Raw genomic sequence first — 27,162 nt, forward strand, 5'->3', positions numbered from 1 at the left:
CTAAAAGCAGACATATTTTTGCAGGGTTACACCCTCAGACGGGCCAACCTGACATTGTGTCTGAGACCAACCACCCCAGGCTTGTATCACAGTTGGGGCGTGACCACACCACGGCCCTATTTCCATATTGTACAGACACCTGTACTCAGTGTTTGTCATTCAATTCTAAATCCGTGCAATAAAACGGCTTAAGTTATTTTTTTTAATTGACATAGCTTAAAAATAGATATAAGGATCATGATTTTTCTTTTGTTCTCCAAAAGCAGACCCCTTGCAAATACTAGTGATTTAATCATCCCAGGCCCAACAGCCAGAAAGAAGGGGCCTAAAGAGCCCATGGTGACAATTACAGTGAAATCCAACCCATGGAGAGGCCAAATTGACAATGGGATGAAACAAACCACTCCCAACACTTAGACAAATAATGACCCTAAAATCTAGTGTCATTCTCTTACTTAAGAAGCTCTTTTGGTGACTCCCAAAATCTTCAGGGTAAAACTAGTATTTGAAGCTCCTCAAGCACATCATACAATTTTATCCTTGACTCCTTGTGTGCGTGTGTGTGTGTGTGTGTGTGTGTGTGTGTGTGTGTATACATTTCCCCCACGTGGAAAGTGTTTTTGACATCCACCATTCACCATCACCTCTTCTTCACCTGCCTCTATCCTCATTCATTCTTAGAAACTCGTCTCATGCCACATTCTTCTGTTAGCCATCTGTGACTATCACCAAACCCCAGTAAGGGCTAGGTGCCTGTCTCTATACTACCCAAAGCCTCATCTCTCTCCTAACACACTTACCAGGTTAGGGTGTGTGTTCTGGGCTGAGAGAGCTATACTTAGATCTTGTAATCTCGGCTCCTAACACAATGCCAAGCACAAAGCAGGCCCCTTCAGAGGAGGGTAGAACAAGAAAGGTTAAGTATAACCTGAAGGAGATTATGCATCAAAGGTTAGCAGGTTATTACATTAATAAATGCTCACACTACCTGGGGAATGCAAAATCTTCTTTTATTCCAGCACATAAAGAAACACTTGAATGGGGCACTCTACTCATGAGTGATTGAGCTCTGTTCCCGGTGTTAAAAAATTTGAAACTTCTAAATTTGGTCTTAGTATCACAATGTGACCTCCAAAATGCCACTTAAGGATAAATTAACCTCTGAACCAACAAAAAGCTGGTATCTGTGACATTTGCTCTACGGCACAAGGGCCCTAAAGAAATGAACCCAAAATTCTAGTGTAGAGAGAAAATCCAGCATTTTGAAGTCAAAAAACAAACAAACAAACAAAAACTTCAAAGTCCATCTCTGTTCTTCTCTGCTGTGAGCCATTTAGGCAATGTCCTTATCCTCTCTGAGCTTATTTCATCTGTGATGTGAGGCTGACAACTATTTTTAGGAACTGTAGAGAGATCAAATGAATAACAAATGTTAAAGGACTGTGCCCAGTACTGAGTGAGCCCTTCGTGAATGTTTGTCCCCACCCCCATCCTCTATTCAGAGGGTAGGTGTCACCTATGCAAACAGGGCTGCACAGGGCCTGTGATTGATATGTTAATGCTTGAGTCCCAACAGCTAAATGAGGTTAAGCCCTACAGACTGTATGCTCTTTAATGGTGCAAGAAGCCAATGAAGTTTTCTCTAAAATCCATACGCTGTTTCCATATGTGACAACTGAATTTTCATATTATCTTCTCATTGTACTATGAAAATCTGTGTTTTCAAGATGCTGTGGCCCTTCTGTTGCCAGTAGCTAGTCAGGGGGATGGACGCAGGGGCCTTCGAAAGTTTCCAAAATGTTCTATTTCTTAAGCTGGGTGGTGGTAGGTACAGGGGTGCACATCTTGTGACTATTCTCTAAGCTGTACATAACTCCCTAGAGACTGTTTATATATGTGATATATTCCATAATTTAAAATAGAGTATCACTTTGTGAGGGGTGAAATGTAAAACTATTACATTGTTTTGTACACCTGAAACTAATTAATTAATTAATTAATTACATATAGTCTTAATATTGGGAGACTGAAATTAGGGATCCTAGGCAAGAAAATCCCATGGCATTTACTAAGAATAACATATTAATATTTTGTCTATTTGAACTGATGGGTTTTTTTTGTTTTGTTTTGTTTGGGGTTGTGTGTTTTTTGAGCCATTGATGATATTTTAGAGAACTTACAGGTTCGTATTTAGGAGTTGAATGCACCTTGGAAGTCTATTTCTAAATGACTGCAAATTTCAACAATGCCCACCAATATGACGCAGCATTTCATATATCCAGAAAGAAAGGCAAGCCGGATTAGAGGATGGAAGACCTCAGTTCTGGCCCCAATTCTTGTACTGACAGCATGGCAGATTGCAAGCTAACTTCCACAGTATTCAGAAAATAGACTTAAGATCAGGTGATACTTTGTCTAATAGTCTCATATAGGATGACTGCAAAATATTGTATGAAGACAGGCTAACAGCTGCCAAACTGATACTGCTCCCCTCTTATGCCTTCTGTCAGGACATTTTTTGCCCCCACTTTTTGGCGCACTTATGGCCACAAGTTAAAAAAAAATAGTTTAAGTATTTATCTTTTAATGATATTATTGTAATAATCGAAGGAGCCATCTGCAAAATTAAACGCAGCACTGATTAGTTCAATAGTGTTACAGTTGTGTTGTGCTTTGCCATTTACAAATCACAGTCACAGACATTTGTACTGAGAAATATCACACACACACACACACACGGTGTCAGGAGACAAATAGATAATAATGTCGAAAGCATAGAGGGGAGGACTATCTATTCAGCAGACTGAGCATGTGCTTCAGACATAAGTGAGGTAAGGGGCCCTCAAAACAGAAAAGAGTCCGATGAACTAGCCCAGAGGACAGTAACCAGGAAATCTAACACTACAAATTATCTTCAGGTTGGTTATCTGCCTGTTTTAGGCTTTAGAGTTTAGCATTATAGTTGTTGATTTTTTTCATTTATTTCATTTAAGAGGAAGACCAGAATCTTTGTAGATTTAAGACCTTCACAGGTTATAAGCTAACCCTAAAAGCAGAAATAGTAATAGAATAGAGGCCGGAGACAATGTAAACAACTTTAGCCATTTGTTCTGCCTCTTGCTAAATATTTCACAATTTTTCTACCAATAACAAAGCCTGTGATCAGAATGCAATATGCTCATCAGTTTATGCTAAACAACCCAATGGTGTGGTTTACTTCATTATATAAGAGATATTAAATCAATTTTATCAGTACAAAAAAAAATGGTTTTCCTCCTTAAGTAAATAAATAATGACCTAACCTTCACAATACTTAGTAGTTTAACATGTCAAATGCCTTATCTGGCAAAACATAAATGTGAAATAAAGATAAAATTATGAAAATGTTTATAATAAATGCCCAGGGGTGGACTGAAACACGGTTTTGGAGCAAATGAGGAAAATAAACGGTTAACTGGCAGCACACTCACTCGTGCTGGAGGACACAAAAAGGTTCACAGCAGTTGTTAAATTCATTTAGAGAAACTCACTTTATTTTTCCAACAGAGCTCTCACCAGTTAATCTGTATTACAACCTGCAGGAGTCTTAATATTCTCAGCAGGATCAAGATTCAGGCCACACTGACTCAGCTATTTAATCTTGCAAGAGAACAATATTTGGCAGGAAAAGACCCCACAGCACTGAGGGGGCTTCCCAGAGGTTCTCTGTCAGCACAGACTGGGCCAAGAACGCCCAAGGTAGAAACCAAACAGCACTAAGCAATGTTTATCATTTCCTTTCAGTAGCTCTCCACTCAAACACATCTGTACACTCTCCGTGTTTATGCAAAATATACGTATCACATGTGCATATGTGGCTCTTGCAGATACACGTATGGCTTTAAAAAGCAAAATGTTTTCTCAACATTTTGGAATGTGCTACGAAAACATGTTAATTCAGAAGCATCACTACAGAGGTTGGGGAAAGAGATGACGAGAAATGGCCATAGTTTTATTTTCAAAACCTTTCAAGCTCTTAAGCATTGAAAACCAAAATGGAACACATGTGTGAATTATTAAATGTATGCAGGTATTTATTCTGATCTGTTTAACCATCCTGAAATTAATAAGTTCAGTGATTGATACTCTTCTATAAATGAACTTTTTTTTACATTTTATATATAATACTATGGTTTGATTAATTTGAATGATGTATTCTGGAAACCCATACTGACAGAGAATACATAAAGGAGACAGGCAAACTTAAAAATAATATTGATAGCACGAATTACACAAACAAACAGTATGAATCCCTATTCAAGAACATGATTCAGCAAAATTCTTCAAAAACTATTTTAAAATAGGCAAGGGTTCGATTCCTTTACCTCCCAAACCTGGTTATTTATCCCTCTGATATTATTTATCCTCTATTAAGCATTTATCACTCTGGGCAGCAATGATCTGCTTGCCTGTTGGAGGGTGTCAACTACAAGCTCTGTGAGGTCAGGGGTCATATCTATTTTATTCCTCATTATACCCACCCCACTTCTCAAGCAAAGTGCCTGACACATAATAAATACTCAAAAATGTTTGTTAAGTCATTGCTTTAAAAGTGGTTTCTTTTAGAGAATTTTTAGGGGGATTTATAGATACCAAAAACATGCACATTTGAAAATATGATACTACTCTGTCAACAATCTTGCCTCCATCTACATTGCAATAGCATCTCTCTGCACTCTCCCAAGTAGCTGTTGGGTGTTCCAAACCTTATTGTATTCCTTCTTCTCTTCCTTCACACATTTCAACGCCATCTTCTCCCCCATACATGCCTTTACATTGCGCTGAGGCTCTCCTTCTCCATGAAAGCCTTTCCCAGCCACCTCATGGTCCTAGCATGAGTGGAAACACATGCAAAAGTGGTTCTTCATTTCTCCTGCCATCCACAGGGCCGGGTGTAAGTGTGGAGTGTGATGTCCACACCTAATGTTTAATGAACAAACACATATGCACATGTAAGGTAACTGTGAAGGCCACTTCTACTTCCATCTTATTGTTTATAATCAAAGCACCATGTTCTGGAAAATTCCAACATGAACAAGAAATATCACGTGCCCTCAAAGGCCTCCTAATAATCACACAACAAAATTAAATATTTCAATCACTTTGCTCTGGGGAAATCAATTCTTTCTATCAAAAGAAACAAATGTTAAGGAGAACAGAATGATATTTTAAGCTTTTCTTTTATTCTTTTTTTGAATCTATACTCTTTTTCCTAGTTTGCTAAACACAGGCAAATTCTGACACTTGTATAATTTTAAGAATGCAATGACACAAAAGCTTAATTCAAACAAATTAAAGGTTGGCTTTGTTACAGTTAATATCACCACAAGAAAAAAATCAATCAGAAATATGAGCAAACAAAGAAATAAAAATAATCATAACTTCTTGTTTCATGTCCTTGGAACAAAGTCTGCAGGTATTTCACAAAAGCAATAGGTCCTTCAAATAGAAATTGAGAGATATGCTTTTACAAGCAGCATTGCACATAATTCTGTGCAGAGGAAGAAAAGGCTACAAAGCAGCCCTGCCAACAATGAAAGAAAAGAAAACTAGAGTAGAAAGGAAAGCAAAAAATAAAGAAAAGTAATATTCATGACATTATTCTTCTAGGAAAATGAAATACAAATTAGAGAACACATCTGCATATACTTTTAAAATAATTCTTGCTTCCAACTGTAAATCATGCAATTTTCTTTAATTGTATAAACTTGTCTTGGGTAACCAATGTGTTTTAATTAAATCTCTGTATGTCTCCTGTGATTCATGACCACCTAATAAGTTAAAATGACATTTAACTATTATACTTATTAACTGAAAAAGCAACAGGTTTTAAACCTATCTGTAAAAATTCATTGAAATTATAATGATGTGGTATAATTATTAATGATAGTCACATCTGGGGACTCCACAAATATATATATGTAAGATTTCTGGTTTTTCTTAACATTCAGTATGTGCTCACTTCAGGTATGTCCCAAAAGGTATAATAAAATCTGAAAGAAAATTCAGATAATTTTTAAGTTTTAAATCTGTATAATGTACTGGAAATTGAGACTTTTTTTAAAAGCTAGTCTTTATTAGACTTGCCCTATGGCATATTTCTTTTTTATTGTCACACCTCTGCCGTCTTTTTTCTTTATATCTGTCCAGACCAAACCCCTAGCACAAGATATGTGAGTGATCTACATAACTCAACTGAGATCTGGAAAATTTTTAAATGCAATTACTACTACTGTAAGTTATCTTTGTTTCTATAAATGATTATGGCTCAAAACTACAAATAAAAAAGAGGTTTGAAAGGGCCAACTAAAGATTGCCAATAGAGCCTAGAAGGAATTATGTTTTTTTAGATAAGATGATTCAGTTTGAAAAATAGGAGAAAATAAAAAACTGAATGTGTAAGTTTTCCTGAAATTGCAGATAGTATAATCTACCTTTACCAAGAGAAACTGGCTGATAATAGTAGCTTACAGTTATAAAATGTATGTTAATTTTATCTTCAAATTACTCTACGACATATGTAGATCATTTCTCTTTTATCTCTATTATTGATTGAATTGTATCTTTCTAAAATTCTTATTTTGAAGCCCTAACTCCCATGTGACTACATTTTGAGATGGAACCTTTAAGAAAGTAATTAAGGTTGGTGTTCCGGTCAAGATGACAGAGTAGGTAAACATTGTACTCACCTCTTCCCATGATCACCTCAAAATTACAACTAAACTACAGAACAACCATCACTGAGAATCACCTGAAGTCTAGCTGAACAGAAGTCCTATAACTAAGGACACACAAAAGAAGCCACATGGAAACTGGTAGTAGGGGCAGAGATGTGGAATGAGCAGGCCCCACACTACATGTGGTGATTAAAAATCAGGAGGGGTGTCTTGGCTGCAGAGGTTGCCCCTGAGGAGTGAGAGGTCCCAGCCCCACACCAGGCTCCCCAGCCCAGGGTTCCAGTGGCGGAAAGAGAAATCCTCACAACTTCTGGCTGTGAAAACCAGCAGAGATTGTGGCTGAGTGAGATAAACAGCAACTGCAGTCCCAGGTGTTCCTCTTAAAGGGACCATGCACAGACTTACTGGCTGATGGGCTCACTTGTTCTGAGCTCCAGTGCTGGGCCAGCAGCTCTAAAGGGGCAAGGAACATATGAGGAGAAACTGAATTGTCTGGTTTCAGAGCGAGGGCTGGAGTGGCAGCTTTCTCTCAGACAGAAGTGCTAGCAAAAGCCATTGTTCCTTTGCTGAGCACACCCCCTCCCAGCATGCAGACTTCGGCAGGTGCCATATCTGAGTCTCCATCAACCTGGCTAACACCGTTCGCTCACCCCACCCTGGTAATTCCCTGAGACCCCACCCCACCCAACTTGTGGACCCACCCAAGTCACTTCCAGTGGCTTTTCCACACAAATAGCCTGTCTTGGCTCATGCTGTGGACTTTCCTAAAATCTCTCAAAGGTTCACAAACCCCAAAGAAGAAGCATCTGTCCTCAGTGTGCCCCATACCCCTTTGCTAAGCAGCCCCAAGCCCAGCACTAGCAGCAGCCAGCATTAGTTTGCAGCTCAGCCTCTTCCAAGCACTGCCAAGCCTAGCACAAGTGGCATCCATCTGCAGATCACTTAGTAGCTCATACCAACAGGCCCAAGGCTAGGAACCAGGAGCAGCTGATATTGCCCTGCACTAATGTCCCTTCCAAGAGGCCCCAGAACCAACACACCCAGTGGCCAGCTTCAGACCATACCAGCACATCACCAAACCACCTCCATAAATTATACTTCCAAAGGACAAAACTGGCAAGCACTAGACCCATGCTAAAGTGAATCCTGCTCCATAAGGTCAGCCCCGCACAATAGCTCGTTCACTGTAGTCACAGCTAGTCCTCACAACCAATCAGCCTAAGAGTCAATCATTCTCATTGATGTGGCCACAGCAACCAAGGCTCAACTGCCACAGAAGGGTACACACAATCCACACAAGGGACACACCTAGAGCACTCAGCTCAGGTGACCAGGGAGACTGTGCCACTGGACCCCACAGGACACCGACTACATAAGACCACTCTACCAAGACCAGGAGAAATAGCAGCTCTATCTCATACACAGAAACAAACCCAAAGAGGCAGCCAAAATGAGGAGACAAAGTCACATGTCTCAAATAAAAAATAAATAAATAAAAATAAAAACACCAGAAAAATAAGTAAACAAAAGAGACACGCATTCTACCAGATGCAGCATTCAAAATGCTGCTTATAAGGATGCCCAATGATCTCGGTGACAACTTCAACAAAGAGGTAAGAAACATAAAAATAAAAATAGAAAACATAAACAAGAACCAGTCAGAAATGAAGAATAGATCAGAGAGAATCAAAAGTAGATTAGATGAAGTAAAGGATCAAAACAGTGATTTAGGAGCTAAGGTAGCAGAAAACACCCAAATAGAACAGCAAAAATAAAAAAAGAATCCCAAAAAAATGAGGATAGGGGCCTCTGGGACAATATCAAGCATACCAACATTCACAGCACAGGGCTACCAGAAGGAAAAGAAAGAGAACAATGAATTGAAAACCTGTTTAAAGAAATAATGATGAATAACTTCCCTAAGCTGGAGAAGGAAATAGACATACAAGCCCAGAAAGCAGAGCCCAAACAAGATAAACCCAAAGAGGCCCACACCAAGACACATCATAATTAAAATGTCAAAGGTTAAATACAAAGAGAGAATCTTAAAAGCAGCAAGAGAAAAGCAGATAGTTACCTACAAGGGAGCCCCCATAAGACTGTCAGCTGATTTCCCAACAGAAACTTTGCAGGCCAGAAGAGAGTGGTAAAATAGTCAAAGTGATAAGAAGAAAGAACCTACAACCAAAATTACTCTACCTACCAAAGCTATCATTGAGAATCAGAGATAGATGCTTTCCCAGACATGAAAAACTGAAAGCAGTTCACCAACACCAACCTGTATTATAAGAAATGTTAAAGAGACTTCTTTTAGAAGGAGAAAACAAAAAGAAAAAAAAGAACATAAATATGAATAGTAAAATGGCAATAAATACATATCTATCAACAATTACTCTCAATGTAAATGGATTAAATGCTCCAATCAAAAGACACACAGTGGCTGAATGGATTAGAAGACCCTTACATATGCTGCCTACAAGAGACTCACTTCAGATAGAAAGACACACACAGACTGAAAGTAAAGGAATGAAAAAAGATACATCATGAAAATGGAAACAAACAAACAAGTTGGGGTGGCAATACTGATGCCAGACAAAATAGACTTCAAAACAAGAGACAAAGAAACACCCAGTAATCCCACTTTGGCGTATTTTTCCAAAGAAACTCAAAACACTACATCAAAGGGATGTGTGCATCCATATGTGCATTGCAGCATTGTTTACAATGGCCAAGATGTGGAGGCAGCCTGGGTGCCTGTCAATGGATGAATGGATAAAGAATAGGTGGTACAAACTAGACTGAAGAACCAAAGGACAGCAACTTGTCTGTTCCCCTTCCCCGATTCCCCAACGCTGTTCCCCTCCCACAATTCCTCAATAAAATCTTAAAAAAAAAAAGAAGAAGAAGAAGAAGACGAGGTGGTACATATTTACAATGGAATATTACTTGGTTATAAAAGAGAATGAAATCTTGCCATCTGCAACAACATGGATGGACCTATAGGGTATTATGCTAAGTGAAATAAGTCTGACAGGGAAAGATAAATATCATATGATTTTGCTTATATGTGGAATCTGAAAAACAAAACAAACAAACAAGAAAGAAACAAAGTTATAGATACAGAGAACATTTTAATGGTTGCCAGATAGGAGGGTGGGTGGGGGCTGTGTGAAAAGGGGGAAAGGGTTAAGAAGTACAAATTGGAAGCTACAAAATAATCACGGGGATGCAAAGCATAGCATAGGGAATATAGTCGATAATATTGTAATAGCTATGTATGGTGTCAGATGGGTACTAAATTTATCAGGGTGATCACTTTGGAAGTTATGTAAATTTCTAATCACTATATAGTATACTTGAAACTAATATAATACTATACATCAACTGTAATTGAAAAAAGTATTTAAAAAATAATATGAAAGTAAGGTTAAATGAGGTCATCAGGGTTTCAGGGTGGGGCCCTGATCCTATTCAACTGGTGTCCTTACAAGAAGAGGAAGACACACCACAGATCTCTTTTCTGTCATAGACACATGCCAAAGGCCATGTGAGGACACAGCAAGAAAGTGTCCTGCAAGCCAGGAAGAGAGCACTCACTCCCACCAGAAACCAACTCACTTGACTTGATTTGAGACTTCCAGCCCCTAGAACTGTGAGGAAATAAATTGCTGCTATTTAAGTCACATAGCCTGTGGTATTTTGTTATGGCAGTCCAAGCAGACAAATGCAAGCCCTATTTTTCTCAGGTATTTAGATACCAAAAAGAATTCCTCAGCTATGACATTGTAAAACAGTGGCAGTCCTTGCATTTCTTGTATAATGAAATTCTTAGATGTCATATTAGAAAGCAAATGGTCCTGCTTTACTGAGAGAATACTGCTACAATCTTTTGATGAAACTATAGAAATCAATGAATATTTAAGTAAAAATAGGAGAAAGTGAAAAATGGGTGTTTATCAAGCAGCATAAAACAAATGACAAACCCAAAGCATTTTAAAAACTAACTCCCTTGCAAAGAGAGGTTTCAAGAGAAAGAATGTACAAAATTAGTCAATATTTTAAATATTATTGCCTTATTCATTTATTCAACACACATTTACTGAGTACTTGCTATGTGTCAAGCAGAATTCTAGACATTAGCAATTCTATGTTGAAAAGATAGATTAGTTCCCTACCCTTGTGTGGCTCTTATCCTAGGAAATATTTTATTTGCCTAGACTGGGAAGTGGACAGAAAGGCAGGCTCTTCTGAAAAAGAAAGAAAGAAAAAAAAAAAAACTTGAGGAAATGGAAAGAAATAACACCCTTAAAAGAATTCAGTCATTTACTGAACAGATATTTATTAAGTAACTACTTTATGCTAGAGAATGATGAAATGGAGAAAGATCTGAGCGTTTTAAGAAAAAACAATTGATGTGATATCTACTTAGATCTTAAAAGAGATGTTTGATTAAAATAAACCTAGAAAGATTAAAACTCCTTGTAATCTCCATTATAAGATGAAATTCACATTGTGCTAGGGAGATTCATCCTCAAAGTGAGTATGTTTATCAGGGGCATTTCTGAGTAGGCATTCCAGAGCCAGCCGGCAGCCTCGAGCAGAGGGGGAAGCCATGGGAAGATGTGTTGGCACAAGAAGCCAATTCATTTGTTTATCAATTTTAGCTCTGTGCTAGGCTCCGGGACTATAGAGAAAAAGATGCAGCCAGAATCTTCATAGAGTTCAGCCTAAGAGGAAGACAACTCATAATGCTATAGAAGCAGACTGCCAGGTTGGGGAGAGGAAGAGGAACGTCAGGGAAAAGAGGCTGGGTGTGGAGAGGGTGCGGACGGCGTTCTAGGCAGAAGTTTGAAGGGGACAGGGCTCAGGCCCAAGACACCCAGGCTGGAGATCTCAGTTAGCACCAAACCAGCGATGGCTTGACACTCCACGCTAAAGGTTTTGCATTTTATCCCAAAGGCAATAGAGAGTCACTGGCAAATTTCAAGGAAGAGAGTGACACGATTCGATGTGTGGTTTAGGAACCTTGCAAGAAAGCACGAAGAGAGAGCTTGGGAGGGAGAAGAGGCAGTACATGCCAGGTGAAAACAGTCAAGACACGGACCCCCACACCTAAGCAAGGGACAGGGAGGGCCTAAATGTAGGACGAGACAAAAAAGGTAAGGTACAAAGCGTCATGATAGACATTCTTGGAGATACAAACATAAATTGAAAAAGGCATGGCTAATCTTCATCTTCATGAAATTAGAGGGGTAAAACACATACCATGTGAAATGCTGATTACAACCCAAATGTGGAATGTGATGTGTGACATGAGTGGTACAGATTGTGCTAGCGTACAAAGCATTATTGACTCAGGGGCGAAAGAGATAACAGAAGCTGGGGTCTGAATGTGTGTCTAGGATCAGGGGGTGGGGGTGTCATTTACAGATAGTGTGAAATGTCCCGCCCTAGAAGAGTGACTCATGCAAAAGCCCAGAACAGAGTAAGTTAGCCAGGCTTAAAAGAAACGGAAGAATAGCGTTGAAGGGCAGTGAAAGAGACGGTGAAAAATAATTTAGGAACAGATTGTGGAGGGTCCTTAGAGTCAGAATTAAGGGGTTTAGGAGATTTAGACTTTGTCCTCCTCAAAGTGGAGGTCCAAGGAAAGTTTTTTAGTGGGTCTTGAAGAGAGAGGTATTTTGGAAAGAGTTATCTGGTGGCAGTGTTTAAGATACAATGGACCAAGCAGAAATTGCTAGAAGGAGATAAAGCCAATTAGGAGGCTCCTGTAGTAACTCAGGCAGGATAAGGTCTTGAAAGCTGTGGGATGGAAAAGAAAGGAATGGAAAATAGGCATTTCCCAAAAGACAGATGTTCAGACATTGTTTGCTGGATTCTTAATCTCTGTTTCCAAAAAGAAGTCCTATGTGTTAATTCTTTTATTATAGGGACCCTTCCCAAACCCCCCTTTAGACAATGCCAATTTATAACCACAACTCTTGTACTTGCCATGCACAAGTAATTACTGGTCTGGGATGTATTTGTTTTTTTAAGTGACTGTGGCTAAAAAATTGAGGATAAAAAGAAGAGATCAACCTTTGAAGTTCTGCCCTAGGTGGAAAAATAAAGCAAAACCAGGTGTAAAGGAAACCACGGATTTGGAAATGAGAAAGGACCACAAGGTAATTTTCCGTACATTTTTCTCATGAAAGAATAAGTATTCCTTATAGAAATACTTTCCCTGAGGAGAGGTCGTTCAGAGGCTCTAATTAGACCGGGTATGTCAAAGTGTTTCGAAACGAATAAAGCATTCTTACATGTGTTAGGTATTATACGGAAAATACATGCTATTGCCCTACCACTTTCTCTGACAGATTTGATCTTTGCTTGAAAGATAATGCTGCTGACCCACTATTACTCGAGAATGCATCAGAGTCCCTGGTTGAGATAAGCTGGAGATAAAGCACAGTCTATTAAAGTAACATATAAATTCGCCCTATGAAAATACTAGACGTCAAGGGGTTTAAATCTAAACCATTGACCTCACGACCAAACATCTATGTTAATAAACCCAGTTATGAGTAATAACAAAAATACTATGCCCCATTCTCCTTTCAAACTACCCTATATACTAGACTTTACTGCTCAAAGTTAGATTTCACATAAATTTTTCATTAGTTATAAAGCTGTTATGCTTCTTGTACAAGGAACAAAATTAGAAAATGATTTTTTTTTAATTTCAGCATTGAATGACTTTCTAACTTCTACCTTTCTTGTCTTCTGAAAAAGAAATCTTTGTGTATGTTTGCTGAATATGAAAAGAAAGAAAAATCCTACGTCAGTTGTTCGGGTTCATATAAGACCTAATTGCCTCATAAACTCTAATTTTGCCACCAGTTTACAATTAGCATGCATTTCTCATGCATGAGTTGACCCAATTACATAACAAATTTTGCCTTTGGGGATTTCTCTTGACTGCTTGTCTTCTGTCCACCATACAACTCAATTTCCCACCATCAGCAGGCTGAACATGGCTGCAGTCAGTCTCTGTCAAAATGATTTATTTAAATTACAAACAGAGACCAGATCCCTAGATAGTCATCCCTCCCCTCATGCTCACCCTTACACTCAACCTAACTTTGAATCAAATCTTTTAACAGTCCATAGACACTACTATTCAATTATTAGGCCATGTTTACCTCCAATAATCTAATATTTTTGAAGCTAACTCACAGAGTCTCTGGGAACTAAATCAGCAGTATCCACGTGAGCCTATTAGTGGGCATATAATTTATTTTGCATTCTAAGAAGTCAATGAAAAATTATGTAGCCGCATCCAAAATACTAAAAATAATCACATTTCAATATCAAATTACAGGAAGACTCTTCTTTTGCATAATGTTAAAAAAAAAAGACTTCAATCATAGCTTTTCTTGTAAAGCAAGTAAGCGTTTCTTATGAATGGGTATGCTAAATTGAACATGGTAGTAAACAGGGTATTTGGGAAACAGGATAGATAACCAAAATTGTAGATCCTGACTAGGTAAGGGAAAGAATACAGAGCAGGTGAAAATGCTATTATCTGTGTTGCCAGTGATCTAAGGAAACTGAAGCCAACACACACACAGGGACACACACACGCATACACAAAAGAACACACAATCATTTCCTCTGCTCATCAAAGACAGGAACAAATCTTGACAAATCACATAATGGTACACTTACTATTTCAGTCAGTCTGGAAAATACAAGATTTGTCATCTGGGTTTTTTTGTGTTTTTTTTCTTCCCCTTCACATAATATTTCTCTGCCACCTGAAAATAAATCCAAAAATAAGCATCTAGATTTTATCTACAGCACAAAGATTGTAAAAGTCTCTCACAAACAGACTTGACCATTGTATTTCACAATTTATCCACATACTGTCTCAGCTAATTGAAAGTGCAGCTTATATTAGTGTATAAGCAGGCAGAATGAAACACATCAATAATCTTTTCGAAGCTGGATGAGTCCCTCAGATAGTCTGGGGTGAGTCTGCTGCCAGTTCCTTGAATGCACTGCTTATAAACTTGAAGGTGGCAACCACCTGAATTAGAAACAGGCTTTGCAAGTACCCACACAAGCTAGAGCTCTGAGGACAGCAGGGGAAAAAAAAAAATTTTTTTTTTAAATGTCCAAAGGCACAGGAATTCCTTAATTCACGTGTGTACATTGTCCTTTAAGAATCTTTTCCTAAAATATCACTAAGTAAAGAAAATGTGGAGATGTACAAGGACATTTCTGCCATTTCTGAATTTGTGACCTAGAATTGGGGGCGGGGGGTAGGGGGAAATTAGACATCTTCTGGAATTTCATGGAAAAAAAATTTTCATTCGAAAATCAGTTTTGCTTCTTTCCAACCATTCTGTCAATTCTGAAATCCTGCCTCTTATTCTTCCTGCAGCTCTACTGAGTCATATAGCAGAAGAACTTGAAATTGCAGCACTTAATAAATCTCCCAGGTTCAATGTGTTGTCGTTATAGACCCCCAAAGAAGGAAGTCAAAGCTAAAGCCACTCGCACCCTTTCATTACACACAATTTCAAATTGACAACTGTATTTCATCCCACAGCTCAGCAACATATGCAGACTGAGTAGGAATTTCCAAATGATTTCAAATCCTGGACAAATGAATATGAGAGTGTCTGAAAAAAAATTCACGAAACGGACACAGACACAAGCAATCAAAAATGCCCACTCATCCATAACATATCACCCAAAACACCTAGGAGCTATCATTAAACCCACTGTTTTATGTCTATACTTTCTTGAATCCAAAAGGGATTAAAGGCAGCTTAGAAACATCCAGATGATATTCAAAGATAAAATTCAGTAAAAACAGATAAGAAAATGAAACAAATGAAAAAATACAGGCTGTGAAGACCCTGACTTAGGTAACCCACCTACATCAACCTGTATTACGCTTGGAGCTCAGATCTCATATCCCTTATAATTTTCAGGATGAGTCCTCTCCATCCTGGCATCTCCAGCAGGAAGCTTATGGTATCTGTCCAGTCTGGACATTTTCTCACCTTTTTCCTCTCAAAACAGACACAATCCAGGCCACTGCCAAAAAATATCTGTCTGGATTTGACCAATGTTTTGCAGTGTTTGGGTTTATCTGAAAGTAATGTGGAAAATTGAACTAGCCAATGTACCACCTTCCAGATTAACCCAAATGTCTTCTAGGAAAAAAAAGAGCTTTGAGTAATATGGAAAACCCAGTGAGGTCACGGAAAAAGTCCATAAAGTTGCAGCCTTATAAATTAATAATAAATTCACTAGACATCAGAATATTTTGCAGCTTCCTTTCTTCAAGACTAAATTCCTAACAGTAGTAATATTATAAAATCTGTATCTGTTACTGCTACCCGAACATTAATATGCCTCATCATGGCTAAAAGAACTACAGTAATACCTTGGTTTGTGAGCATAATTCATTCCAGAAACAAACTACTCGTATTGCAATACATGGCTTGTTTACCACGTTAAAACATATTAGAAATGTTTGCTCATCTTGCGGAACAGCCGCAAACCACGTTACTCGCAATCCACGGTTTTACTGTACTTGCAAAACTGCTATGGTTGCTAACATAAATTGCAAAACAAAAATAAAAAATTTAGGATGTTATCTCAATTATATGCTTTTAAAAATCAGCATTGTCTAAATTATAGGCTTAATCTATATGGTATTTTTATATACTGCTAGGAATATGATAAATTCAGATTTATACGTACCTGTGTTACAAGGGTTTTTTTTCATAATTAAGAATTGATCTGCAAACAGCCTCTGGTATTGAATAAAATGTATATTCCTGCTAATGATAAAGGTTGGTGAAATGATCAGTTCTTTTCTTATTAAATATGAATATTGACTTAATTTGAATATAAATTAAAAGGCTTACCTTTGAATCCCCAGCAATCCTTACGTTAGCTGTCATGTGGATGTCTTAAGTAGAAAAGTTTAGTTCTTTGTGAAATAAATTTCTGTGATAGTTGAAGATTGATAATATAATTGTTTTGTGCAGCATTAGTTTTATTTTTTTAAAAAAAGGTTCTCCCAAAAAAAAGAGACACGGCTGAATATAACTGCCCGTAGAATATATCTCTACTTTCCATTTTTAAAAGCAAAAATGGATTTTTATTTCAGGAAAGAATGGAGAGGAAGACAGACAGGGGATTAATCTCCAGTATGCATGACTGGGGGGGATTGAGATGGGGTAGAAAAACTAAGGGACAAAAGCCACATATCCTTAAAATTCAACCCTTTCTCTTCAAAGCAAAAATGTCCTTACTAAAATAAAATGTCCATTTAGATAGCAAACAACAGATAAATCTTAGAGAACATGGGGACACAAAGTGTTTATTCTGTCTCCTCTCACTCCCTAAATGTCTTTTAAACATCATTCTGTTTTTGAACTTTTGACAAACAAAATTTTCTCAAATTATGTACTACGATTCTGTCTGCAAGTAGTAACTCTATATGTAATGATGACAACCAAATACCAGTGTGTTTAAAACCGTCTGCTAATTAAAAATTTCCTGGAAATTGAGGCTACATCACTTATAACATCTAAATATACAAAGTTTAGTGACTGTACAGTGACATATAAGATAAACTTTTCATGAAAAATGATATGAATCTTGCATATTTGCACATATTTTATATCATATACACAGTAGTTGATTTTTAATTCATATTTCCTCTTGGATACCCAACACTGAACTAATTTTTTTCTGAAAGAAATACATTTTGACAAACTTCATGTACCACTTTGGAAGAAACATAATCACAGGCATGAATTACAAAAATTAAGAATACCTGTCTATCCACCTTTAATTAGCACTGAATTGATACTTTTTTAGAACCTAATATGCTTTGAACTTTTGCTAGTCTCGATTTTCTTTTTCAAAAAAAAATATATTACTAAACAAAACGCAGCTTTCAAATCCAAAGTGACTTCATATGTAAATGTTTATTTTAAAACTTAGATGGTAATACATCATTTCACCAAATATCTAATTTAAAGTATGAAATCTTATATACACATAATTAGCAAATATGAGATTTCTCAAGATACTTTACCTTATATGTATATTTGTGTATGCTTATCCACAGCAAAAAATAAATAAATAAATAAATAAATCACTGTCAGGTTTTTTAATTTAACTATAAAAGTTCTATTTTGGAAAAATCCAGAAGCTGAGAATCATTCAAAATGGAATAAGATGCTACATTACAATAACTTCTTTTAATAGCAATTGAATACACCTTTAATTTATTTAATTGATATATTTTGTAAATGTGTTTAATAAATCAATGTATTTCTATAAATCAAAGGTATAACCAGAAATATAGTCATTGCTATTAAAGTGTTAGGCTCTAGATAACTGTGATAAAATCAGAGGGAAGGACTTTCACAGGTAAACTTGGCATATGTTATGAGTGCATTGAGTACCGCTCGCATACTATAGCAATAAGAACACTTTCAAGGCGCCTAACCGCACTCTCTCATCCAGACACACAGGTTAGGGCTATTACATCACTGAATCAGTGGTCACCTACATTACTGATTTGTTCCTGAGTCCTCTTCAGCCTCTGTAGTTCAGGAGTGTCCGTAACGATGCTGAAGCCCCTCCCTTTGCTTTCTTCAAAATCTCTTTTGTACTTGACCTAACAGAGGGGGGTGGGGGTGGAGAAAGAAAAAGAAAAGTAATTAGGAATCACAAACCCCACTCAGGTTAGGTCAGGGCCAAAGAAGCTGCTAAAATTGGAAGCACGCTCCAGACACAGCTCTATCCGTGAGAGGTAGTGAAGCATAGCCAGACTGCCTGGTTTGGATCCCAGAAACTCCACTTACTGTGTGACCTCACACAACTTACTTAACCACTCTGTGCTGGGGGCGGTGGGGAGGGGAGCTTCTCGTCCCTAAAATGGCAACGACAACAATATTTAAATAATGTTATTTAATCGATGGTAAGGATAGAATCAAATCTCCTAATATTCATGTGTGACCAATAAATAGCAAGCAAGTGCTCTATAATACTATTATCATCACTAATAGTTGTACTACTTACTGCTAAAGAAAAAAAAAAAAAAACGTGGGACAAGAAAGCTTAATCTTCTGCTCCTGTGCTCATCTTGTCAGTGACAAAGCATTGTGTTGAGCCTGGACTGTACTATGGAGGAGAACGACATACAAAATCACTAACAGCTAGCTAGAGCCCTGCCCTTACAAGGTTTTCATTCTATTTCTTAAGGCAAAGCATATAGCCATGATTATACAATGCTATAATTGTTCAGTGTGAAGTATGTAAATACTTACGGAAATATTTATAAAATAGGCCACACCTAGAGATTAAAAGGCTTCAAGCACGTGTCCTTGGCATATTGTGTGCTGAGATACCTAAGATTTTTTTTCGGTATTTAAATATAGTTCTAATTACAATCCAGTGAAGCTGAATTTTACAGTTTCCTCGAGGGACCGGAATAGCTAATGCTTAATCTTACTAGAGCCCCATCTCCTATTATTAGCATAATGATAATAACTGTCATGCCAGTTAAATATTCTGCTTGTTAATGACTCAGATGGGTACCTCACTTTGACTCTTCTGATTTCTTTAAAGGCTGAACGATCAAAAAAATATGGAAACAGTTTTGATAACTCATTTTACATTCATAATTATCAGCCTCAAATTAAAACTTAAATAAATAATTAACATTTAATAAAAACATGATTCTGTAAGTGTAACTTTCAGTATAAATTTTAAAAGTTTCCCTAGTTGAGCATGGAATGACTGTTTTTATTGAGTCATATCTGTATTTAATACTCAATTCTCTCTGGCATTATTGTCCTTGAGGCTACTAGAAGGTTTCCTTATAGCAGAAAAGCTTGAAAGAAAGAAAAAAAAATCCCAGATGACAACAAATGGAAAGATCTAGATACTCTCATCACTTTTAGCTCAAGAATACAAAATTTTCTCTCCATATTTTCATTTAAATTTATAAAAGTGCTAAAACCCTCACTTGAACTATTTCCATAAATTAGAGACCAAATAACTGCATTATTTTTCTTCCATAGAAAATGCTGAATGAGATTAACCTTCTAACCCTCAATCTCCCAGCATGTGTGAAGATACATACACTGGTACGTTCTTCGTGTTTTATGCCTAACTAAGCAGGGGAGCCATTTAGCTTTGCTTAAAGTAAGCACTAGGGTGCAGAACAGTAAAACAATACAAGTAAGAAAGATGACAAGGTTATAATACCAACAGGCATGAAAAAGGAAGAAGAAAAATCTATAAACCAAGTTCTAACATCATTCACACTGGTTTCAGAGAAGGCACAATCACAAATTTTTTCTGTTATTAGTTTTTTTTTTTAATGGCAATTTCCAAAGAAAGAACTGAAAAGAAAAACCATTTAAATCCCAGAATCATAGATTTTAAGTTGATTACCATGTAACAGTCCTTTCCACATTTGCAAGACACTTCAGAATCATGATTTGGGCTTGCCTCATCAAGTGACTAGTTTCGAAGAGTATGCAATTATCTCCACAACGGTTTGCAGCGTTTTGGAAGACGTTTAATCCTTTTTAATGGTGTGATCCACAACCAAGCCTCATATAGTCTCAGCACCAACTCAAGCACCAACCCACCAAGCCAATCTTTACTGGAGACAGGGAGCCTTCGAACCATCAGTCAGCACCTCTTTCCCGTATTCCCACCCACTTATATTCCAGCTCTTACTCAGGTCTAGAATGCATGAATCTTGGGGACAAGGACAAAATCTTATTCATCTTCATAATCCCAGAACCTAGCATAGCACCTGGCCCAGAGGAGTTGATTAATAAATGATTAAGAAAGGGCAGGCAGGAGGGAGAAGGGAAGAGAGAAAGTTGAGAGAGTGGGAGCAGAAAGTGGGGGCGTGCGGCCCAGTTCCAGAGGTAAGAGAGAAACCCATATTCAGGGACTGGAAAATGGATCCATTTGACTGCAGCATCTGATGGAGGGGAAAGAACCAGAATTTAAGTGAAGAAACACAGATCTAGACCAGATTTGGAAAGAAATTGCTGGCCATAGTTCCTGTCTCAGTCCATGTGGTCTGCTATGATAAAAAAAATACCACAGACTGGCTGGCTTATAAATAACAGAAATTTACCTCTCACAGTTCTGGAGGCTGGGAAGTCCAAGACCAAGGCACGGGCAGATTCAGTGTCTGGCGAAGGCTCCCTTCCTGGTTCCTAAAAGGCCATCTTCTCTCTATGTCCTCACATGGCACAAGGGGTAGGGAAGCCCTCTGGGGTCCCTTTTGTAAGGGCACTAATCCCATTCATGAGGGCTCTACTCTCATAACCTAATCACCTCCCAAAGGCCCCACCTCCAAATACCTTCGCACTGGAGATTAGGTCTCAACATGTGAATTTTGTGGGGGATGCAAGTGCTCTTATATATTAACTTATTCAACATTAACTCAACAAGTTTTCACTGAACATCATAAAAGCTTCTCTTAGAAACTCCTGCTCTTTTCCCAGTAAAAATGCCTTTTCTTCCCTTATGTTTCAGCACTGGATGAGAAATTATCATCATCTCTGGTCTCCATGCCTATTAACAACTATTTCGTGATGATATCACGAATACTAACAATGGCAGTATTCTCAGAATGCCATTCTCTGGAAACTCCCCCTCAAGTTTTTCCTTATTCAGCCCTTTGTTCATTCAACAAATGTTTATTTATCACCTACTATGTGCCAAGTACTATTCCAGGTGTGGGAACAATGCAGCGAAGAAAAGAGTCAACGATCCGATCCCTCATGGAGCTTACAGGACAGTGGGAGAGACAGAAAGGACACAAGATGTACATAAATCGAATAAACGGTACGTTAGTGATAAGCGCTGAGGGAAAATAAGGCTAGAAAGGCGGCAAGAGTCAGGAATGCTGCCCTTTGAGATAGGGTGGTCAGGGAAGGCCCCAGTGAGAAGGTGACATTTCAGTGAGACCTGAAAGAGGTGAGGAGCATGCAGAGAAGAGACATGCCAGACCTCTGGTCTAACAGGCTCTTTCTGACCACTATTAACCCTCTGGGGTGAGCAGGGCAGAAGCAGAAGACCAGGTACGGGCGGCAATTCTGGTCCTCCTTTCCCATTGTCCACTATTAAAGAAGCGTCTGGGGAGGACAGAAGGCAGGGACAGTCCTTGGGCCCAGCCTCAGGCCGCGGCCTCCCTGGCCAGGTGAGCTGCATACTGTTGTCAAAACAGGGCAGGAGGAGGAAGTCCAGCATCAAGACGCCACTGTGAGTTCAGAAAGAGAATGTGCTGTTAAGAGTCATGCAGTCTTCGTTTCCTATAGGCTTATTCCTTCAAAACTGAATAAAGGCACTTTGAAAATGCATTCTTAAAGCCAAAGGTAAGAAATATACACAATAGGCAATTTCATTTGCCACATTCTCCAGAAGTAACTTATAAATGTATTTCAAATACTGAATGATATCAAATATTGACATGCTACATACGCATGTATATGCATGTGTACACACACACACATAAATGTGCATCTTCCTGTACTACAGATTAGAAACCTAAATCAAGAATCAAAAGACCTGAATTTAAAACCTAATTCTGGGGACCGGCTGAGTGGCGCATTGGTTAAGAGCTGGCTTGGGACGCCAGCTCTGAGCATCAGGGCCCCGGTTCAGATCCCACACGGGGGCCAGTGACACTGCCCTCTACAGCTAAAATGGTGAACAACAGCTCGACCTGGAGCTGGGCTGCCGTGAGTCGCTGGCGATGGAATAGGCTGCAGTGAGGCTGCAGTGGGCTGCCATAAGCTACCGTGTGTGGCCGGCAGCCGCAGTGAGTGGCCAGCAGCCGCTGTGAGCCGCTGTCCAGAAGCCCGCGACTGATCTGCCTCGCCCAGGAAGAGCGCAATGATGGTGCCAACTTGGGCCAGTGAAGTGACGTCCTCCACAACTAGACTGAAGAACAAAAGGACAGCAACTTGTCTGTACCCCTTCCCCTGATTCCCCAGTGCTGCTCCCCTCCCCCAATTCCCCAATAAAATCTTTAAAAATAAATAAATAAAACCTAATTCTGTTCTGTAATCTTAATTTCTTCAATTTCTCTAACATTCCTGCTCCTTAGCTATAAAATGGAAAAAGAAAAAAAAAAAGCCATGTGCTGCACAATTTTTGGAGGGTTACCACAAATGACATGGGAAAACATCAAACAAGGATAAGTCTTTATTAGGTCATTAGCAAATAATAGTTTCTTCCTTCTTACTACATTTCAAAAATGATCTTTGTTGCTTAAGTATGATCATTTCGGCCTAAGTGTGCATTCTCAGTGATATTTTGTATTTGGAGTCATCAGCAAGTAACACTCAGAAGTTCATACAGAGGAAGAGGATAGAAACCAAGGTGGTTCTGGCCCTTCTTAAGAAAAAGGTTCACAGTGACGGAAAAGGAAGACTTTTAAAAAGTAAAATGGTGAGCAAGGCGGCAAACTGAATTATTTGCTAATTCTAAGATATAAGTTCTCTCCACCAAATACTGCAAGTAGTATAATTATTACTATTATAAGAATATAAATAAATGTATAAAATGAAGGAGAAGGCCATTCTTAGGCAGAAAGCCATTTCTTATGAAAGAAGCCAAGTGGAACCAGAGACTACTAAACTGTTGAATAATCAACTAAAAGGAGATTAAATAAGATTTGGCAGTGAGGTCAAAGATGGAAACATCCTACAGCTCAGCAGCTTCAACCCCAACTATGCTCTCCTCCAAAGAAATTCTTGACCACAAACGTATTGAGACATAGACCAACATACTCATAACAGCATTGCTTGTATAATCAAAAAAATTGGAAACAACCTAGACAGCTATCCAGAAATTATTGTATCTCCATACAATGGGATATTATGAACAAATTATTGTATTTTCATACAATGGGATATTATAAACAAATTATTGTATTTTCATACAATGGGATATTATCCAAGAGTGAAAATAAATGAGCTACAGCTACGTGGATCTATATGGATGACGCTCGGACACATTTTGTTGAAGGGGAATAAAACAAGGAATATATGCACATGTGGTAAATAAATGGGGGGAAATGGACTTGATAAGCATGACAGCCAGGAGAGTTATGAGACCTGCTAATGGAATGGGAGCTTCATAGTTCCTGGTTCAAGTTCATAAGTTGGAAGGTAGATTCACACGTGACCCTTTTATTATTACACTGTAAAACATTCATGTACACTCCATATATTCTTTTGCCTTGATCACATGTTTTACAATCATTTTCAAAGAATGCAGGGACAGAGTTTTAAAACCCCAGATGGGGAGGCTAAAGTACCCAGAGGTTAAACCAAAGTCACGAGCAAGAGAACAGAAAAAGAAGATGAGAGCTGGAAATTCGGTTGGTATTTTCGGTCCCCTAAAGACAAGACTTGGGTTTTCCTTAAAAAGCAAGTGACAGCCAGCGGACATCCCTATGCACAAAGTTCAAATTAGTCACTGTAAGTTTCTTCATTTTAATGAAGCTATTTGACTGTATTGGCAAACACTGAATTGAAGCAAAAAGGCAGGAAAAATAGAAATCGAGAAAGGGTGAACAGGTGTTACAAAAGGGATTCCAAAAATGGAACAGCAATAATAGCAGTATGAGGGGACACTTGGCCAATCGAGATAGACCAGACGACCAAGAAGATTCCAGGGCCAGAAAGGTCAACAAAAGGAGAACATCAATTGACCTTAAAACAGCTTACCTTGTCAGGATATGTTCAATGGAACCCTAAAACCTACAGACATATTTCTTACGATTCATGTTATTCTCCTCTTTGTCTCACACATTGAAAAGTCGCCACCTGACACAATGAAATCAATGACCGATTTGCTTATCTTTCATGACACGATGCATACTTCATATTTCTTCAAGGGGAGACTGTGAAGGTCGCATCATTTTTAAACTACATGCAAAATTCTTCGTCCGATCTGCAAAATTTAGTGCTCAATTATGAATTGTCTTGTATAGTTCAGTAGATTTTAAAGTACTGGAGAACGTGGACCATATGCCTCTTTCTATCTCATCATGTTTTGCTTGGTGGTAAGCAAATATTAAAAGCTTCATAACTATTTCATGATTGATTACTATCTCATTTTGTATTTTTAATGTCTAAATGGCAGAAAATTGGCTAATCTCACAATGCTAGATGGTAATTAAAAAACTACAAAGGAAAATCTGATGAAGGGCTTTTTTTTTAAAGGTGAAGTTAATTTTAACAAATGCTAAGTCGAATAAGCTCAAAAAGCAAATTTGCTTTTTTATAAAGTGCCATCATAATTTGTAAATTTATGGTTAATTAAATAAAATTAAATTCTTAATTACGTTTTAAACGTAATTTAAAAGCATTAAAAATAATTTTCATAGATTTCTAAGCCTTAAATTAGCTTTTCACTGTTTTCACAGAGGTACTTACTGATATTTACAGATTTGTTAGTTTTCTATGTATAGTCACAATCCAATTTTATTAGATTTGGACTTTTAACTGAATTGTTTTCAGTTAAAAAAAAACACTGAAGTCTCAATTTTGTTTCAAACAAATACTCTGAATACATAACAAAGCATATCTTAGTATAAATAAAGCTAACATAATTAAAAATCACCCCTAAGACATAAGTGTAGCTTACGGGTTAACAGTACAGGCTCAGAATTTGACAAACATGTCTTGGGTTCCATTTCTTATTAGCTGTGTGACCTTTGGCAAGTTACTTAATCTCTCTGAGCTTCAGTTTTCTTGTGTACAAGATAAGCATAACTGTAGAACCATACTGATAGAACTTTTGTGAGAAGTAAATGAGATGGTAATAATGCCTGACATCTGTTAACTGTCTACTATGCCCCAGGCACTGTACTAAACATCTAGAAAATACATCCTGTCACAGGGGCCAGCACTGTGCCTCCTGCATTTGGAACTCCTTCAATCTTTTGGGACTCAAAATAGAATATAAATAAATAAGTGAAATAAAAAATGTTTTACCTACATCATCTTTACATAAACCCTAGCAGGGTATGCATTTTAATGCCTATTTTACCGACAGAGTTTGAGGAGGTGATAGAGCTAATGGGGGAGGGGGGGCGGAGAATTCTCTCTGGCACCTCCCCAGACATTATCTTTTAATTCACTTGACAATGAAAATAATGCCAGAATGAAAAATATCAAACTGAACACAAATAAGATATAACTAATGTTTTATAAACAGAGAGGAAAGTGGAACCAACTAAATACTTCTAAGTAGAAGATTCTAGAAAATCTACATAACTCAAACTTGTAACTAATTCATTTTCTGTAATGAAAACTGTGATGTCACAAAAGGGACAAAAATTATCACCCAAAGAAAAGTTGAACACAGCCCACACATTTTACATTCAAAATGTGTTCTCTGGTATTTTTTTTTAACAAAATGATTAATTAAACATTCAATTAGTAAGGAGCAGGCCAGAGGAGAAAAGGCCATTGCCAAACTGCAGTATTGCTAAAATATTGATTCAAAGCCATTCTTTACTGTTGCTAAAGAAAATTGGGGCCCAAAATATATATGCATATTATATATTTTCACTAAGAATTTCACAATAGAACAATGTAATTAATCCACCAAATTCTGCCTATGAGTTATAAACTACTCTGGGAAGTAAATTAAGTATTTGGTGATGATGATTTACTTTTTCAGGAAACTAAAGTACCATATAATTAACTATGCAGGTACTACAGAGGCAAAAAAACAATTAATATTGTAATACGTGATGTAGTCCTGACGAGTAATTGACTCATGGAGCCTGATTATTGCTGATTTATGTTGCCATGTTACTTTTTAAATAACATTTAATATTTCAGATGATTTATGAATTTTGATCTCTGGACACACGTGCTCTCAACTCTTAATCTTTTAGAGAAAGCCATCCTCACTTCATTACATGATTATGAATTTTAAATATAAATAGCCTCATTCACACACAGAGTGGAATATACTGAAATCATTTTGAACCAGAAGGTATCACGCAAGGTTAAATTAAGGAGACAATAAATTACAACAGGGAACATTTCTGTGTTTATAATCTGAATTATAAAGTATTAAGAAATGGGTAATTCCCAGTTAGAAAGTAAAAAGAATTAGGGAATTAGTAATTAAGAAAAGAAAGCTATATCTCAACTTTGGTGATGAAAAGAAACAAGGATAAAATCAAGAATTAAGCAAATGTAAACATGGCTGAACTAACACAAAATAGTCATGAAACTGAAAATAACCTGTCCTTCATCTCAAAGAGTCACAGCTGATGGAGACAGACGATTCCCCCCTTTTCTTACATACGCCTGCTCCCTAACAGATTGATAATGTCATTAAAATTGGTCCTAACAACCCTCAT

At 37.7% G+C, this 27,162-nt stretch overlaps 1 protein-coding gene across 1 annotated transcript in view; it reads right to left on the minus strand.

Annotated features, from left to right (window-relative positions):
• The window catches only part of NEBL (nebulette), a 389,725-nt gene that overhangs the window by 143,430 nt on the left and 219,133 nt on the right, over positions 1-27,162 (minus strand). The window contains exon 4 of the mRNA XM_019665141.1: positions 18,304-18,411. Coding sequence (XP_019520686.1) covers positions 18,304-18,411 — 108 coding nt within the window. The remainder of the gene's footprint in view (positions 1-18,303; positions 18,412-27,162) is intronic.

The sequence above is a fragment of the Hipposideros armiger genome, unplaced genomic scaffold (genome assembly GCF_001890085.2).
Source record: "Hipposideros armiger isolate ML-2016 unplaced genomic scaffold, ASM189008v1 scaffold_434, whole genome shotgun sequence".
NCBI lineage: Eukaryota > Metazoa > Chordata > Mammalia > Chiroptera > Hipposideridae > Hipposideros > Hipposideros armiger.